This window comes from Limanda limanda, chromosome 2, assembly GCF_963576545.1.
Source record: "Limanda limanda chromosome 2, fLimLim1.1, whole genome shotgun sequence".
NCBI lineage: Eukaryota > Metazoa > Chordata > Actinopteri > Pleuronectiformes > Pleuronectidae > Limanda > Limanda limanda.
The window spans coordinates 20309468-20328628 of record NC_083637.1 but is presented as its reverse complement, the minus strand read 5'-3'; the positions used below and the strand labels follow the sequence as shown (position 1 = coordinate 20328628).

Here is a 19161-nt window from a genome sequence, read left to right as displayed (position 1 = left end):
GCTCAAATTGCCACAAAGGCCTAATTCTGCATGTCCCACTTTTTACTAAGGTGAAACATTTTCTTGTTGTGAGCTATGTCTGTTTCTACCCTGTTATTGTCATCATATTGTAAAAATAAAGATTATGGTGTATGATATTATGGTGATTGTGGCCTTTCGAGTCTTCGCTTAATCCTCAAACTGACTTCCTGAAGTCTTTGAAGGCTGAACATATTTTGAAGCCTATACAATCAGTGTTCCTGCTCCATATTGTGGAAGCCTGCACTTGGATAAAACTGATTTTTAGCTCTGGGCTTAAGGGCTTTCTCTGCCACAAGCAGGAAAATCACTGACCCACATTAGCTTTATTTGCAAGGGCACAGAACTGTGTGAAGACTGGAATGCAAACATTAAAGGGACACCTACTGGTGGAACGATGTCATTGCTTTATGTGTTCATTCACTAGCTCTTGTCCATTCACAAAGTTCCTCATTCACTGCACTCCTCACTTTTATCGATGAGCACAAGTGTTACACTTTCAACTTCTTTGTGTTATTAATGAGGTCCTGATCTCAGCTGTTATTGTAAATCTGTCTATTCATTGTGTTCTTTGTCCTATCATTTTATCAAAGTGTGTATTCTATCAATTGAATAACATTTTACTAAATGATAGCTGAAGGGTTTGGATGCACATACTATGGTCATATATGAGCTCTGGTTTCTATTATTATTATGTTGTTTGTTTTTTAACATGATCCTCAACCATCCACATCAGCTAAGCATTCATTTTACTCCCAGAAAATCCAACCAATTTAAATTAAGTGTATCTGGTTAATTTGAAATCACTGAAAAGCTTTTGTGAATCACATACTTATGCAGATTCACTTATATGCAACTATTTAAGTGGCTGTACTTTTTAATCCCTCTGGAGACACTCTGAGCTGTTTGACCCAGGGGGCCCGATGGGTCAAACTCCCAACCATGAAATTATATAACAAGTAGGACATTTTCCTGTCCACTTTTCTATTCATAATGAAGAAATATCAAATTTTTCATGTATTTGCTGATTCAGGGCATAATTTCTGCTCGTTCTAATTCTTTCCTCTTTCTCTCCACTACTGCTTCTGTAAAAACCTTTGTGCCTCTATGTTCTGCCTTTATTTTCATCAAGACATGTCCATAATAGGCCTACAATTAGTGCTCTTGGAGCCACCTGGTCTGTAAATTCATCATCTTTCGATCAAACCAAACCAAAGATCTGTCCAGGACGTCCTTATTGTAGAAAAACATTGAATAAAGGTTAATTTTCATGAATTTAAAAAAAAATTGTATATGTAAGTGTAAATCCTTGTAAATCTTTTAAAATCTTGATTATATGAGTATTGTTCTACTTACTTTATTACCTTAGATTAACCTTGTTCATCTTTCTCAACAATCCAATGTCTTTTTTTCCTCCAATTCATGCAGCTCTATCGTCTCAATATATCCTTCTGTCTAGATTCCTAAGAATATTCTTATCAAAAGGTTAAATAACACCAATACCATCATTCAGATGTTTTCCCAATTCATTTCATGAATCCCATGTATCCATTCTAGGTACTTTAAAGTTTCCATAAAGGTAGATTTTTTGTAGTAGTAGTCAAATTGATATTGTAAAAAATATTATTTTGACAGGAACGATTAATCTTTCATTTTGATTAGTTAATCCCAGATATAGTAATCAAATATAAAACCCCAAAAAGACTTTGGGGACGGATTATTTCATAGTTTCCTTGAAACGTATTCTATTAAAAAAAAATTGGGAAATACTGAGGCTGCATTTTCGCATTAAAACTTCTTGTATAATTACACAGAGTGGTTTTGTCTGATGTCGATTTCAAGGTTTCATATGTGATGTCTGCTGGGCGTTTATGAAACAGTTTTGTTATTTTGAATCAGGCGTCCTTCATATGATAAACCACAGACATATCTATGTGATAAACAATACACATTTCATCATGGGTCCTCACTGGGTCCTTCAGGCACCTCGGGCAGCTGTCTGGCTCTCTCCTTTGATTGGCTGCCCCTCCCGTTCACGTCATTTGACAAGACAAATACTGCTCGGCTGAGTTTGGTCCAGGTTTGGTCGCAAGAAAGGAAAAAGTCCTGTAACCTGTCTTTGTGCGATGGCTGCAAACATGACCGAGGATCGACCCGAGCGATCCGACGGCAAGATCGTGAAGATGGAGGTCGACTACAGTGGGACCGTGGACACGCGTCTCCCGGAGAGCGAGAAAATGGCCAAAGTAAGCGGAGAGAGAAAGAGGCCAGCGCCGGCTGAGTCATGGTGCACCGGGACCACTGTGTTAGCATCCAAGCTAGCACACAATGTCTCTAGCACAACCTGGAAACTTCATGTACCCACTAACCAATGTTTTAACTGTAGATTAGTCATCGTTTAAACATGTTTCTTTTGTAATTCCCACACATTTGTTTTTATTTCCACCTGCTCGTTTGTGTATGAAGCTAATATGCTAGTAGTAGTAGCAGTCTTGTCATTGCAAGCACAGCAAACTTGCTAGCCACACGGAGTGCCTGTAATTGTGTTTACTAATACAATAACATGAAAGAAATGTATATGAACGTAACTGACGTGAGGTTTGTGTATTTCTCTGCTGCAGGAGGGGAAACTACAGGAGGCCGTTGACAACTTGTTGTCATTGGAGAAACAAACTAGAACAGTAAGTTAGCATGTTCATTGGGGAGAATTTGTTTACTTACTCTTTATTTAGATGCATTTCGAAGTTTCGCTCCAAATGACAAATCCTATATGCATTGAACACATGATGTGGCATTATTTCTCAGCTGAACTCAATAGGTTTTACATTTCTAAACAAGTCTTACTCGTACTAGCCGCAAACTCCATGAAGTCGGTAAAGCGGTTTTCAACCTGTGACATCTTCTAGAACGAACTAAAGCATCCATCAAATCATCTTTTAGAACAAGTCCTCTGAGATCTTGTAACAAGTGTTGACCATGGTATAAAACTGCAGTAGCCAACATCCATATCAAATTATTTCTCTGGTAAGATTTACAGTGGGTGTGCCCCTAGCATCAAAATTGTACAAGACCCTTTTACAGTGTCATGCTTTTAAGTTTAATGGAATATTTGTATATATTGTATTCTGTGTGTTTACTTATCTGCTATCACCCCTTCTCAGGCATCAGACATGGTGTCCACCTCCAGAATACTCGTTGCGGTGGTTCAGATGTGTTATGAAGCCAAGGACTGGGATGCACTGAATGAAAACATCATGTTGCTCACCAAAAGGAGGAGTCAGCTCAAACAGGTCAGATACTTATTTTTCCAAAATCACAGGACTTCAAACACGTGTGATTTATTGCATTAATTTCTTATCAGATTTCATTACCAACATCCAATTTATCTTGTGTTCTCTGTCTTATTAGGCTGTTGCCAAAATGGTCCAAGAATGTTACAAGTATGTGGATGCTGTGACCGATCTCGACATCAAGCTGAGGCTGATAGACACCCTTCGCACAGTGACAGCTGGCAAGGTGTGGAATGTGTTTGTGTGTGTTGTAACAGGATTTTAAACTAAATGCATAAATATATAACTGTGGACTTGGGAATAGCTTGAAAGTAGCAGGTTAACTGTGCAGGAGGAAGCACTGAGGAATTTTCCTTATTTGGTGCACCAATATGCATAGTTTACTTGTTTAGCCTCCTTCGCATCCATTCAAGGAAACAAGGACACTGATTAAGTACGGTTTGTGTTAACTTAAAAAGATTCTCTACCTCTGACAGGCGGGTGTAAATGTGGTCTAGTATATAAGAGGAAGTTTGGGGTGAAGACTAGGTGACCATTGCACCTTAATATATTTCCCATCCTCCTCCCTAATACACTGATCATGTCCTCCTCACAGATCTACGTTGAGATTGAACGTGCCAGGCTGACAAAGACCTTGGCCGGTATCAAGGAGCGGAACGGTGAGGTGAAAGAAGCTGCTGCCATTCTTCAGGAACTTCAGGTAAGAGAATGGCCTCATTTTCTTCTTTTGTAAAATTAAGAAATTCTGTAAATTTGTTTCAAGGTTTAAAAGAATTTGATTCTTGGTGGGAAATGGATTTGGACATGTTGATGTTTTGTGTCATCACATTTATATATTTGTCAAATATGCAAATTAAAGACATTTGCATGGCCTGCTGTACACAGAGTGCTTAGGAAATGTTTTCCCGGTTCAGGTGGAGACATATGGCTCCATGTCGAAAAAGGAGAAAGCGGAGTTTATCTTGGAACAGATGAGGCTCTGCATTGCTGTCAAGGATTACATTCGCACCCAGATCATCAGCAAGAAGATTAGCACCAAATTCTTCCAAGAGGAGGGCAGTGAGGTAAGAATCACGCCAGGAGTAGAGCGTCAACAAAATACTGCTGTGGTCCCTCACGTTGAGTTGACCTCCATTTGAAATGCATTTAGTGATTTACCTGCATGTTCACTTTTACAACAGGTTTTTGAAAGACGTTTTTCCCTCGGTTGATCTGAGCTGAGTAAGTTTGTGTATAACTCTTCTTTTTGTCCCATGGGACATTTTAGGAGTTGAAGCTCAAGTATTACAACCTGATGATTCAGGTGGACCAGCACGAGGGCTCCTATCTGTCTATCTGCAAATCCTACCGGGCCATTTATGACACGCCCTGCATCTTGGAGGACAGCAGCAAGTGGCAACAGGTACATGGGCTTACTTTGTATGCAGAACACAGTAAAGTATATTTCTGCTTGTTGCCAGTACTATGACTGCAGAGGAAAACATTACATTTGTAATTACAGTAGCTCACATATCACAATGAAACATCAATATACCTTCTCCAAAGCCTTGCCTGTTGAGGCCTGATGGAAAAGCAATCAATACATCTGTCTTTCAGGCCCTGAAGAGTGTGGTGCTGTACGTGATTCTTTCTCCTTACGACAATGAGCAGTCAGACCTTGTGCACAGAATCAATGAAGACAAGAAACTGGAGGAAATCCCCAAATACAAGTAAGATGCACTCTCTGCCTCTTGGCCCGTTTTTACTTGGAATTCAGCAAGTAAGCTGCAGACATCATGGGATTTGGAACTAAATTCGTCAATAGGGAATATGCATTAACTTTACTATTGACAATTAATTGTAGGAATTGACATATTAGCCAGTTGGTGGTCTGAAGATTTTACTGTTTTGTTTTCTGCTCAGGGGAGTTGACCATAGCAACCATCACAAATGGTGATGTCACATGCCTGCCTCCTGCATATATATGTTTCCTCTGTTCCCAGGGACCTTTTGAAGCAGTTTACCACTATGGAGCTGATGCGCTGGGCTGCACTGGTGGAAGATTATGGGAAGGAGCTGAGAGAGGGCTCAACTGACAGTCCCGCCACAGACGTCTTTGATTGTTCAGAGGAGGGGGAGAAAAGATGGAAGGACCTGAAGAACAGAGTGGTGGAGCATGTAAGTCACACCAGTCTGCTCTTCTAAATTTGATAATACCATTATAATAAAAGTCAAGTTCTAAAACAGTACTTGTATATTGTGAAAATAGGTATTTTTCACATCCTTTTGGAGGATTGTCATTTACATTACTTTATTAAACTACATTCAAACATAAGTAAGAATACAAGTAACACAAATTGTGTGATTGACTGTGTGGCATAAAAACTGTGACCACATAATTGTTTAATCCTAAAATACAAGACAATCTGCCTTTTTTGGAAACCTATTTAAAATATTGTGTGTTATTAGGCCCAATGGGTTCTTGAGGTTGTGACCTAAAATCCTCCCTATATAACTGCAGATATGTATATTGATATAATTTCTGCTTCTTCCCCCAGAACATCAGAATAATGGCCAAATATTACACCAGAATCTCAATGAAGAGGATGGCTGGACTCCTTGACCTCTCCATTGATGTAAGCAACAGTTTTTCTTAATAGCTCGAAGTGATGCTCCCAATAACAGCACAGAAAAGAACAGATTTCTTTGAAGGATGACATGTGTTGGTCATGGCTTCACTAAAGTAGACCAAATATTTATCATATCCATAAATATGGGGATTGAATACTGCATCGTTTATATGCATGAATCGCAAATGTATGAAATCAACAATTTAGTGGTTATAGTTGAAACACAGGGTAAAACTTATGGATTTCTAAAAATATATTGTAAAATGAGTAGTTTCATTGCGATTTGCTGATTATGTTGATGTAAATAGGCTACCTTAATTCAGCCTTGGAAGTAAATTTGCAGGATTTGGACTCATTGGAAAAAAATGTCCTTGTGCTCCATTATTTTATCAGGAATCTGAAGAGTTCCTCTCCAGCCTCGTTGTGAACAAGACCATCTACGCAAAGGTCGACCGAATGGCCGGCATCATCAACTTTCAGAGGCCAAAAGACCCCAACGACCTGCTCAACGACTGGTCGCACAAACTCAACTCTCTCATGTCTCTGGTCAACAAGACCACTCATCTCATTGCCAAGGAGGAGATGATCCACAACCTGCAGTGAAAAAGAAAAATGTTGTTTTTTGTTTTGGTCCATATGTGTTGGTTTTCCCTCTGTGGAAATGTTTTTGAATATACAATATATTAGTGGACTGTGAATGCAGCATTATTTCAACGTCTTAAAGTGAGAAAAATCTGCAGCACGTACACAGCACCTCAACTGTGTTCATTTTTTACTGTCTGTTAAAACATTGACAATAAACACATGAGCGCCCCTCCTCTTTGCTTCCTTCTGTCAGATCTTGGCTAATATCTGTTTTTAATGTCTTCTTAACAATGTAAACAATAACTACTCTTGTTTAGTCAATCACGGTATGTAGACTGGCATGTGTTACATTTTGTCGAGGGTTTTGTGGTCAACAAAACTACAACACAACACTGTCATACAAAACAAATTCTATACAATTTAATTAATACTAATTATTATATAACTATCAAAATCCAGTTAACAGAAAGAAACTGGAAAAAAAAGTTAATAAGGTATTACACTTTTATTATGATGACAGGAAAAAGACAGTATAATAGAAAAGATGAGATCTGATCCATCTCCATAAAATGTCTAATGTGTTCAATTTTCCTCCTACTTTTTAAAATACTCCCTCTGTTTAAGTTTCTGATCTCAAAGATTTAAAAGGCAGTTGAACTGCATGGTTTATAACAAGACATCTGAATGGAAGCTGTTAAACCATTTGAAATTGCACGTACCCTGATAATGTTTCTTTAATGGTGTGGAGCTAATTCAGTCTAAAGCCAGTCAATTAGGTGACCACCACATACAGCGGCAGTCATTAATGAAGGTGTTAATGGTGCAAAACAATTACATTTGCAGTTTTAAAAAAATAGTCACACGTGTGTATCAGTATATTTACAGTCTGTTCAAATATCCATGGAGTTGCAAACCTGTAGAAAATAGTTTTTCATTCCTCCAGTTGAGTTTTGAAGTGAAACTGAAGCTGTTCTGACAGCTCAGTGCGGAAGAGGAAGTACATCGATTGGCATCGGGCAGGAAATTGCATCACTTGTTTTCAAACTTTCAAACCACGAATTCGATGAAAAGACAAGATGTTATAACAAAAGTCTGCCTGATGGAAATATAAGTTTTGACAAATTAAAAAATAATAATTTCAAATACAGTATTGCCCCTTCATTTTCAACCATTACTGGACAATGATGTAATGTTAAAATATATGGTTGTTTTTCAAATTTTATATCAGTGTTTCCTGTTTGGTTTCCTTTTAGATAATTTTCCGTTCAGATTCTTTACCTCTACAACCGCACACAACTTATCTGCAATTTGTGTAGGATATTTTCTGGGCTCACTGGTGTAACTGCGAAGTAACTACTTAGCTTTCCTCACTTTTTGGATTTGTTTGACTGACTTTTTTTGTCCTTCAGCTGGTGGTGTAATGCTTGAGCCGAACCATGACTCATTGTTAGATGTCACTTCCTTTTGTCCGTGTTTTCAGCCACTCTCTATAATAACTTAATAATTAAAGACAAAATGCTGAGAAAAATAATTTAAGAAGACTGCTTCTGGTTATATAACAAACACAAGTGTAGTCATGCCTGTATTCAATAAGGTTTCCAGTTCCCACTAAAATGTCTGTGAAGTTGTCTCTGAAGTCAAACACACAGTAAGTTGCTCTCAACGGACTGAGAGAAACCCATTTAAACAGCCATCACTTGCTTTATTCCACTCAATAAAGATGCTCAGCTACACCTGCTCTCATCATGAATATGATTGAAAACATGTGCTTTTCCTGCCATGATGTGCCAAAATGTAATAAAAGAGATATATCCCTTAAGCTTCTGGACTGTTCAACCCTGCATGCAGATACCTTACACACTATTGCACTATCATAATTATTCAGTTATTATAGCTTAATTAACATGAGCAATACATTGGCATGGTATCACTGATTTTCTTTCTGTTTTTCTTTCTTTTTATTTTAGTTAGATGTTGGTATATATTATTTTATAGTTCTGCAAATCCTTCTGAACTCAGTCAGCTCCAAACAGCTGATGATCTGTGCTGTTTTGCTCTTTAACTGTTCCCTATCGGCCTGTGCAGTTGACCCCCCCCCCCCCCCCCCCCCCTCTGGTAGTGCTCCCACCTTGAGTTTAATACTGTTTCAGCCTGGTAAGGGTTCGATGAATGAGAATCCGTTGAAAGTTAAAACAAAGAAAATCGACAGAATCCCATGTGGTAGGTGTTTCCAGATCCCAGTTTATAGGCTGCGCCCCTTATCACGTGCAACTGTCCAAATATATACTTGAATATTGGGTTTTGCAATTAAGTAAAATCATATCGTGGTTTAAATTAGTTTACAGGAAACTGAAGCCTGCCTGCACTAATGTGTTAAAAACACCATGGGGCTGTTGGGGCTGGTAGGGGGGAGGGGTGTTTATTTCAGGTTAGAGCAATGGCCCCTCGAAAGGTCTTTGCATAACCCCGATTATATAGGTTCTAATGAAATAATTCGCATCTTTTTCTGTATCTTTTTTATTTATATAAGCCAAAGTAGCTTTTATGCTACAATGTGTATTTTTAAATATCTGTAATACAAACGAAGAAGTAAGGGAGTACAAACTAACTGGTGTCTAACGTCCCGGTTAGAGAGAACGTGGGTAAATCCAGGCAGCCATAGAAAGAACTGCACACGCACACGCACGCACACGCAGTCCTCTCAACCTTCAGATCAGTACATCCCACTATGCTTTGCGACGGTCTGACAAGTGGATCCAAGATGGCGTAGAAAGTAAAGCTAGGTAAGTGTTGACTTCCCATTTCCAGCCCTTCCAGTCGCCTTTTCCGTCGCCGAGCCCCCGACACGGATCCCCTCCTCAACCCGGTGGGATACTGCCGAACCCCTCGAGTCCGTGCACGGACAGTAGCACGATGTCACATCCCTGATATGCGCGTAAACACCGTGGCAAAATCGCAGGCCCGAGCCCGTTTTGTTACGGCGAAACCTAGCTAGCTAGCTAGCTAGCTCGCTAGCGTCCACAAGCCAGCCAGCCATTCTTGTTGTGAGCCTGTGCCAAGAAAGGCCTATGGCCGGCTAACGAGCTAACTTTTAGCTACACGTAGCCTGGTAAGTGAGGCCAGCGTGTTTACGATGTGCAGAGGTGGACGCTAAGTTCACCTACACTATGTGCTGGGGACCTTATTTCTGGGCTTTGTGGCGCTGCCGTCATCGCGCCGACTTGCCACAGTCATGACAAGTTGAGCAGACAAACAACAGCGAGAAGTAGAAACACCGAACAAGTCGAGGATTGTGTTCAGCGGCGTGTGCTCGTTACGGTTTATTTTTTCACATTGAACTGTTCTGCTTGGAGAAAATCCTCATTTACAGCCGTGTTTTCCTCAGATCGCTGCCAACGACACCTTCGAGCCAAATAGCGTTACGTCCGCTCCACTGTGCTGCAGACGCGGCTGTGGTCACTGTTGTAGGATCCCACCACTGGATCCCACAAAGCAGACCCAGTGTCCACCCACTGTGTCCCGCCAAAGTGTTTGTTGCTGTCCCCATGAAGTGGCTGTCTGGCCAACACTAACATTAGGTAAAGGCTATTCCTGCAGACCTCACAAACACGGCGTGCCAGACGCTGCACAGGGTTTGAATTGACCTCTTTGTGTCTTAGGATCACTTCCGTTTGGTTTCATGCTGTTGAGAATGTGGGATGAGATGTTAAATATCCCTTGTACATTTGAAGGTCTTCTGCACAATTTAGCTAACCAACTGCCAGTAGGTGTAAGCAGTTGTTAGTGGCCACCAGTGGCTGTTAAGGGGCTATTTTCCATTTCTCTGCCTAAGTCCAAGCAACTTCTAGGCCTCATGTGACACACTGCAGAAGTGCCAACTAGAATGTGATGATCCTATTCTGTAAAATTGAAACATCAGTGTGGTAGTTGCCCCCTAGATATGAGATGTGATGCACGTTTCTGCTGTGGTATTTTGTCTAACTACACTTCCCTGCATGCACCTCAACTGCTGCCATGTGGGGCTTGACCTGTGTTTCTCATTTAAAATGTTTAATATGATTCAAATGTGATGTTATTACACGTGGTGCACCGTTATCTGTCCTGTCTGGCCACTTGGCAGTGCATCATATACAACGATACACTGTCTTAGAGCCTCCTCGTGAGACATACGTGTTCCTGATCTGAAAGTCTGAATTTTTTTTTTCAGAGGAAGTGAAATCCGCAACATTTCACCTTTTTTCTAGTGGAAAATCTGAATTTAATGAAGAACAGCAGAGCTGTAATATTTTTTTCCGACACATGTTCATGAAGTCTCAAAGTGTTAACAGCTGAGGTCATCCACTGTGTTCCGTTTATTCATACTCATAGTGTCTGTCTGAGGAAATGAGAGATGGGTGTGCTTGCTTCAGCAACACTGGCTTTAACGGAAAATACATTGCATGAGGTGCAAATATTACTTTGTGTTGCATTTATTTTAATTCTGGGTGAAACCAAAACTGTTAAAACCCTAACTGAACACTTACTTCACATTTTCATCTGTGTCATTTGTATGTTAGCTCAGTATTTGTCTGTATGTTATGGTTCTGAGAGACAAGAACAAACTGACTCACAAGCAGAGCCAGTTGTGCCGGAGCAGCTGTTACAAGCAGTGTTGCCTGTTGCTGGGTACTCAAGAAGTAACTGTCTGAAAGATTCAAGATTAACATGCTTTTAACTCCAAAATTAGGCCAAAATGGGAGATACACCCCCCCCCCTTCTTCTTGCATAGACTTTAATGTCAAATCACTCTTTCACGATAAGCCAGTATTGAGGCAGCATTTTTGTGATAAAAGCTCTTTCTCTGCCACCCTGTTATAAGCTGACATGACAATGCTGAAACCAGGGAGGTGGAAATGGGACCAAAAGTTACTAGGCTGTTGGCCAAGGTTGAGCATTTGGGGCCCTGGTGTTCCCAGCAGGTCACAGTGTACCTTCCCTATCCTGATTCGTGCTGGTTTGTGTGGAGGAGGAAACGCAACTTCTTGTAATCGCAGACCGAGATTTAGATTCTCATCCCTTCGCCATGTTGCTTTTTCTGTTGTTTACCAAGGCATGGATGAAATATTACTCGGGCCGTTGAGGCTAAGGCATTATGCAGCAAATTCAAGCTTGCATCAACTGTTAGTTTGAATATTGTGAAGCTCATCATTTAGAAAAAGATAAGCATCCCCTATCTGACCATACCAGAGACCTGCGAGAAATTTGCTGAGATTTGGTCTAGATTTCTTTACTCGGCTGTTGAAGACCACTCCAGGATTGAACCAGATGAAAATGCTACTTATTTAACACTTTGAAAAATACTTTGCTTTTGTTCCATATTAATTGATTGCAGCAGATGAATTTAGAAATACTGTGAGACCATGAGCCACTGAGTTTACCCAAATTTATACTTTTGGACGCATTGTTTTAGATACATAAAACTGTTTTTTTTTAAGAGGAAAGCGTCAAACTCCAATTCATCAGGTGTCACACATTGTTTGCTTTAAAACATTATGTGCCTACGTAGCTTCAGTGTTTCTTATAATGGCCTTTTTGGTCCTGCCACAGTTTCAAAGTGAACTGAAAAATGTTTCACTCTTCTCACATTAACCTCTCAGATCTCTGACATAGTGTTATAGTGTTTTGCCCTGTTGCATCATTGTAGAGCTTTGCATAGCTGGTGTGTACGCTCAGCCCCCCCTCTCTTTCTCTCTCACTCACAAACACTGACAATGAACCCATCTATCACAGTCAGACTGACCAGTGGGAACACTGGGAGAAATCCCACTGAGCCTATGGACCCTCAACACATTCTATTTAAGTTTTTACCAGCTCAGCAGATAGGTAGAATTTGGTATAACACCGGGAGTTTCCACTTAAGATGTGTACATCCCCATGGTGGTTATACTTCTCACAGCAGGCAGGCAGAAGGTGGTGCTACAGCAGCCCTCCCTGTGCATCTGTCTGCTGGAGTGTGCATGAGAGTGTGCTGCATGTGTGTGCACGCTGGCTAATTCTTCATAAAGGCAGGTAACAGAACAGATAGACTCTGTGGAAGCTCCATGTACCTGTCTCATCGGGGGAAACATGAGATTGAAGGCAGTGCAGAGACTAAAGCAGATGTGCTGAATTTCAGTCTAAAGTTGAGATTCAGCATCTGTGTATTTCAGTTGGCTTATAGTTCACGTTGGTTATTTGGCTCTGTGATTATCAAGTTCACAAGTTATCAACTAGTATCATTCTGTTTGAATTCAAGTGGGATAGACAGCATCTTTGTCTATATTTGCATTCACTGTAAATATTAACACACAATGGGCACTTATTACAATGTCGATTTTAAAAAATAAATAATACTATTGGGCAGTGATAGATTAATTAATCATTTTTTGTTATATTTTCAAAGGAAGGGTGGCTGCTCTTGAAACACACACATTCATATTACGTATGCATTAATATATCTCTGCCAAAGAGGTTATGTTTTGCCTCCTTTCTTGGTTGATTGGCTTGTTTGTTTCTCAGCAGAATCATGTAAACTGCTTTACTTGACTTATCACAGATTTACCAGGGAATAATTCTTGAGGAAAAGAAGAGACATATTTAGGGGATACGGATATTTATGAGTGTGTGTAATTTGGTGCAGATCCAAAATCCAGATCTACTCTTTTTGTTTTTTCTTTTTATTATCAACATATCAATCTTCTGCAGTAGACATAAGGATTTTTTGATCTACATTGTTTTGTTGGCTTTGCTGTAAGGCTCGATTGACTGTAAGGGGACTGCCAGGCCTCTGTGGAGGTATGCAATCTTTTTAGTACACTTCTAGTTTGCTCATGTTTTTAAGGCCTTAATTATTCCCACCTAAAAGTTGTTAACATGAGCATGCACAGCAATAAGTTAATGCAAGCAACTGCTCAATTTAAACCAAAAATAAGTTTGGTCAACAGATCAAAATAAACCAGGCAAAACCAACAACTTTGATCAAAACATTGTTATTAAATATATGTTTTTTTTTTTTTTGAATGGACTGTTTTCAATGAAACTTTTTGACCCCCCACAGAGTGGAAAACACATTTGTTCAAAATAGCCATTTCATTATTTCACCACAACAGCAGAAGGAAAAGGAGAGCTGGTCACCTGTCTGTGAACACTCAATATAAAAAATCAGGGTTGAATTATAAAATATTGTTTATCCATACAATGTTGGCAACAACTCAAAACCTTGGGAACATTATTTCACTTGATTTTAGATGATACTAGTTCAGAATTCCCCCCTGTTATTAACCTGTAGATTTGTAAAACAACTTAAGACATCACACCTTTTTTATTTGAACCCAACCAAGTGATCAAAAATATTCAAACAACTGCTGTTGTTGTCCTTGGCCGGCATGTTTGTCTGTTGCGCTGCACACCAGTAGTCTCTTTCTTTTTCACAACATTCCAAATAGTTGTTTTGGCTTTACCCAATGCTTATGCAATGACCGATATCGCACTGCATTGGGGCTGTCCCTTGATGCACACACACAAGCGCTACACTCTCACAAACACACACACACATGCTCTTCACACTGCCACGCACATATTCTTGTGCTCAAGGTAAATCAGGAACATTAGTTTAGGCAAACCTGTGTTAACTTCCATGTCGCTCAATAAAATATATCTCATATATAGTATTTACATATTCGCCAAAATGTGCAAGAGTGCCTGTCTGGGCTATAGATGGTGAGACATCGACTCCAATACTGTTAAAATATGTAGTTTTTGCATGTTTCTGAAACCTATAAGCATATTTAGAGCTGTAACTTTATTAGGTATACTAACTATAACTAATGTAGTCTTACAGTCCTGCAACAATCCTTAATGAACATCAAAATATTCAGTATTTGTTGTTTAGAGGTGCTGATTTAACTTCTTACAATTACATAACTTGTTGCTGTTCTGCTCTTTTGTATATAATTGTCTTGGTAGGCCATTAATGTCTGTCTTGTGGGTTCACATGTCAGCTCTTTAACGGAAATATATGTGAAGCAATTAGCTGTCTTAGGTTTTACTTCCTTTTTACCATGATCATCCACGTACATTTATGCTACTGCTTTTATCACGGTGATGCACTGTCTCAACAAGTGACCTGTGTAATAACTAAAGTGGATGGATAGACGATTTGTATTGATCCCGAGGGAACTTTAGGTAGGAAAAGCCTTATTGTCAGAAGTGGGATTCAAACTTGTGCCTCAACCAAGGAACAACCTCGAGAGATACAAGCAAGCCATGGAATTTAGTTGAGCAAGCTATAATTCATTGAAGTCACAATCCATACAGGTTTTGCTAACTTTTACAGCGAAGCTAACAACCAAAGATTACTTCAATTAGTTTGACTTACCTGTAGAGCAACTGACAGGCAGTTATTTAAGTGTTTCTCACGTTAACTAACTGAAATTAGAATCAGACCAGCCATTATCTTACACTTCTGCTTTCTCAGATTACAACACACACTGCCAAGTCTATAGGCAGTGTCGCAACTCTATTATTCAAAAGTGCTGTACTCTTATATTCTGTATTATGATATTGCCGTTTGTCTACGCAGTCAGATGACACCAGACAATTGACTCCACTGTTGTTGACTTTAGAGCTAAGTTGAGATGATAAAAAAGTGTGATAAACATAATGCTTTAGGCCCATATGACTGCTGCTTTTCCAGTTAACTGTAGACACATTTTTTTTTTACATCGTCTGAGTGGAGTGGAGTGAGAGTTGATATATGGAATTAGGGAGCCAATGTTAAGGAGCCACATTGTATGCTACCACCTATTAAACACCATTTCTATTGGGTTGAAAAACGGTTTGTAGTTTGAAGCTCAAAGCTAATTAATTGACTGACATAAGACAAAGAAAAGCTGCAAAGGTTTACATCTGAAATACTGACAATCAAATGTTCTAATCCTTCAAGTGTTTTTACTAGTTTTATACAACATTGTTGGTTTCGTACAAAATCATAAATAGCATGATATATTTTATACAGGAAAGGTGTCCAAAACTACAGAAACCAACTTTTTATTATTGGAAAATGTCAGTCGTGTGCAATTGATTGGTTATCCATTAATGTTGTGGGGGTTAAATTCCTTGTCATTATATAATTTGAGTTAATTAATAATTCGAGAATCATTGTTCTTCTCATGGCAGATTCTGCTCTGGTTTCAATTTGACATTGTGTCCGCTGGTTGACAATTGGAGTGAAGTTTCTGGTGGAATATGGCTAGCAATTTGTGTATAACATCAAAGTTTTAATATAAGTCATATAGACAGTCATGCTCTACAACATGGCAGATGCAGACTACTTTTTGACTTGCATTGCTTGTGAAGTCTAAAGTCGTTTCTTGGTCTCCCACGGATGGAATGATGTATTGCTCAACTTCAGGGCCCTGCCATCATCCATATGGTTTACCTTAGTCCATTTTTGAAGAATGGATTTTGAAGTGGAAGAATGGTGGGAGAGGAATTGTAAACAAACGACCCACTCCTCCCAAGATAGAAACACAGTGGATCCCTCCAACAATACCCTGCCTCTGTTTATCCTGGTGCACAGGGTAACAATCCTAGCGTCTGAATAAAATGTGTTTAAACTGTTCCTGAGTTGACCATTGCGTCAGAATTTCAGTTCCTGTGGAAAGAAAAATATTCCATATTGGGTCGTGTTATGTGTTCTGTAGTGCACAGCCCTGGAGAGTTTTGTGAACAATCCACGTTAAGAGAAGTGTCCGTCTTAAATTGATTCATGGAGTTTGGAATATTTTTTTATTTTTTAAGCATTGGCAGCATTTAAATTGCAATTATCACCTGCATAATGTTGCTAAACTGGAGATAAAAAGACACATTTCAACACAAAGCACCTCTGTGTCAGAAGTTGTATCTTGAAACTGTATTTTTTTGTGTGTGACCACTTTGAAGGAAAAGATTTTCATATTTATTTTTCCTCTCGTCTTTTTCTGCTTACAGACGTTTTGTCCCTGAGTCATGGCGGACAGGAGAGCGGAGAAGTCATGTGAAGAAGCCAGCAGATCGTTAGTCAGGCGGGAGTACGAGGCGGCAGTCACCCACAGCACGGACGCCCTGGTGGTCCTTGTACCCCAAGCCCCCTCCTCGGGTGCCCCTGCCCCGTCGAGCCCTACATCCCTTGCCACCAGCGGAACCCTCCGGAGCCGCGCCCTGCTCTATCGAATTGCTGCCTTCTTGCAGCTGGTAAGGGAAGTTTTGGTAGCAAGCATGAATGAACTAAGTGAACGGTGTAGTTTAAAACTGAGGTTCTATTGTAATATTAGCTGCTTGTTATGAAGCATGTGCTGCATGTGCTTGTTTAGGTACAACAGGATTTTTCTGGATAAACTTCTGCTGAGTTGTACAGGAACTTGTAACAGTGACCTCAGTAACCTGCCAACTCATCCCAATTTTATACAAGTGACAATGATCAAGAACAGAAAGAAAACGTCCCCAGAGCATTCACATTTTTCCCTCTCAATACCTCATACTTAATGTTAATGTGAATTTAAAGGAAACAATCAAGATCGGATCGAAGCGTAGACTTTCAGCTTTAATTCAACTGGTTTAAAGAAAACCAGATTAGATTAGAAAACATAATAGCTTGCCCAGTTCGGAACAAGACTCAGTTGACAGATGAAACCAAGATAAATTTGAGCCAGATTGTATTAAGAGAACTGGGTCAGTGGTGTTAATTGATGATGCCACTGCTGATTGAAGTAAGGCAGTGATGGAATCTGAAGTGTATAGAGAGCTACACTGTCTGCTCACATTCAACCAAAACACTGCGAAACGGATCTGCCGGTGCCTCACAGTACAGATGGATAATGGACCCAAAATACTGCAAAAGCAAACTAAGAACGTCTCAAGGCAAAACAATTAAATATTCTTCTCAAGCCAAGTCAATCACTTGATGCGCAATTGAGCATTTTGTTTACAGTTTTCACTCACTGAAGAAGAAGTGTAGCAGAAAGACACAAACAAGCGGCAATTTAAATGGTAAAGAAAAACATCTTAAGGTGGGGAAACGGCATGTGATGACATCCATGGCTCCCAAACGACAGGATGTTACTGACAATATATTTTCCTCCCAGTATTAAAAAGAATCCTTACATTTAAAATTAGATGAGATTACCCAGTTATTTTTGAGCCTCTGAAAATAGACGTAATCTGTATAATAATGGTATATTTAAACCATTTAATCAAAGCTCAACATCTAAACCTGATTAACATCTTGATGGTTAACGCTATCCAAATACACGTTGACCTGATTGCATTTGTTAAAATGTTCAGTCTCACTTATACCCATTTGTCTTATACACTTATACAGCCTCTGTTACATTCTTTCATATGGCAAAAGTTACTTCTGAAATCTTAGGTGGACCCGTTTTATCTGAGGGTTATTAACCCTGCAAATCGACCATGAAAATAAATCATGAACGGGCTTTGCTTGGTTTCTGAATGGTCAGTGTGTCCTTGTTGCATATAGAGAACAAACACCCTTCTTTTTATCATGATGACATTGCAGGTTGTACATATAGCTAGACATGAATAACCTTAGAATGATGTAATAGTCCATGTTTGTGTGAAGGGAATACTATTCTTTGTTCCTCTGTACAGCACACACACACTTTCCCTCCTTCCATCTTGCTTTGTAGCTGTCAATTGTTTTTCCATTTCTATTTCACCAGGCAGTCGCAGTTAGGGCACTGTGCAGAATACATGTAGGGTTGTTCTTTAGGTGGGAGGGGTGGAGCCCTTTTTATTTGAAAAATGATCTAGTTTTAAGTGGGACTCGACGCTGTCACATAACCATCATCAAAAATGTTCTCAGATCCCTAAATTACTGCACTACACTGAAATGATGTCGGCTGATCATTGTCATTAAAATCTGTGATGTACATATAATCAGTGGGGTAGAAATAAGAACAATAACCTTTTGCTCCTTCCATGGTATTGTTATGTTATCTTCCCATACCACAAAAAATTATATCAGTAATTTAAGCCTTGAGATTATGGAAAAGTAATTAGGTCTTGTAATGATAGTGTGGGGCACCGCATCATAGCTATTTCTGGAACTTATGTGAAGCTGTGACCCTCAAACACCAAGTATTCATATTTGATATGGCTGCCACTTTTTTTTTCTCCTTCTGCCAACAGAAAAACTATGATGAAGCAGATGAAGACTGCAAACATGGTAAGTAGCAGTTCGAATGGGAACCATCTGCTGTTACTGTATAGTTTTCTTTTTTGTATTGAATGGTAAATTAATTGTAGAAAGGAGAGAGGCAGTAAGTTCTAATGTGCTCTGACATCTGTGTAGTAGAAGAATGTGGGCTCATTTACTCAGCAGAATTCATGCAGTCTGGGATTGGATTACTGTCATTGCCTCATGTCAGAGTTGAAAGACAGAGGCTAAGTGAACAAATGCTTCGTTCAGTAATGAATCCTTTTGGGTCAAATTATGATTTTTCCCAAGTGACATTGTAACCAGATTTGCGGTAAGCCTGATGTAATGGACTGTACTCTGCTTAGTAGAATGAGGTCTGCAACAATATTTTGACTTTACGCATTAATAAAAAGTTTTTTCACTATTCCGTGACACGTTTTTA

At 39.4% G+C, this 19161-nt stretch overlaps 2 protein-coding genes across 3 annotated transcripts in view; both read left to right on the top strand.

The window, feature by feature from the left end:
- Positions 1-2073: 2073 nt before the first annotated feature.
- Positions 2074-6730, top strand: psmd12 (proteasome 26S subunit, non-ATPase 12). The gene is made up of 11 exons (XM_061086300.1): positions 2074-2264; positions 2640-2699; positions 3180-3308; positions 3427-3534; positions 3904-4008; positions 4223-4372; positions 4576-4710; positions 4905-5017; positions 5291-5465; positions 5846-5923; positions 6311-6730. Exons 1-11 carry the CDS (start codon positions 2145-2147, stop codon positions 6518-6520), a joined length of 1383 nt encoding a protein of 460 aa, XP_060942283.1. The 5' UTR covers positions 2074-2144; the 3' UTR covers positions 6521-6730.
- Positions 6731-9241: 2511 nt separating this feature from the next.
- The window catches only part of helz (helicase with zinc finger), a 49431-nt gene continuing 39511 nt past the window's right edge, over positions 9242-19161 (top strand). Inside the window, exons 1-3 of one of the 2 annotated variants that reach the window (XM_061082584.1) lie at positions 9242-9285; positions 16511-16753; positions 18710-18746. In XM_061082584.1, coding sequence (XP_060938567.1) covers positions 16529-16753; positions 18710-18746 — 262 coding nt within the window. In that variant the 5' untranslated portion in view covers positions 9242-9285; positions 16511-16528. Of the gene's footprint in view, positions 9286-10026; positions 10081-16510; positions 16754-18709; positions 18747-19161 lie in introns of those variants that run through there. The other variant, XM_061082593.1, reaches the window with a different exon arrangement.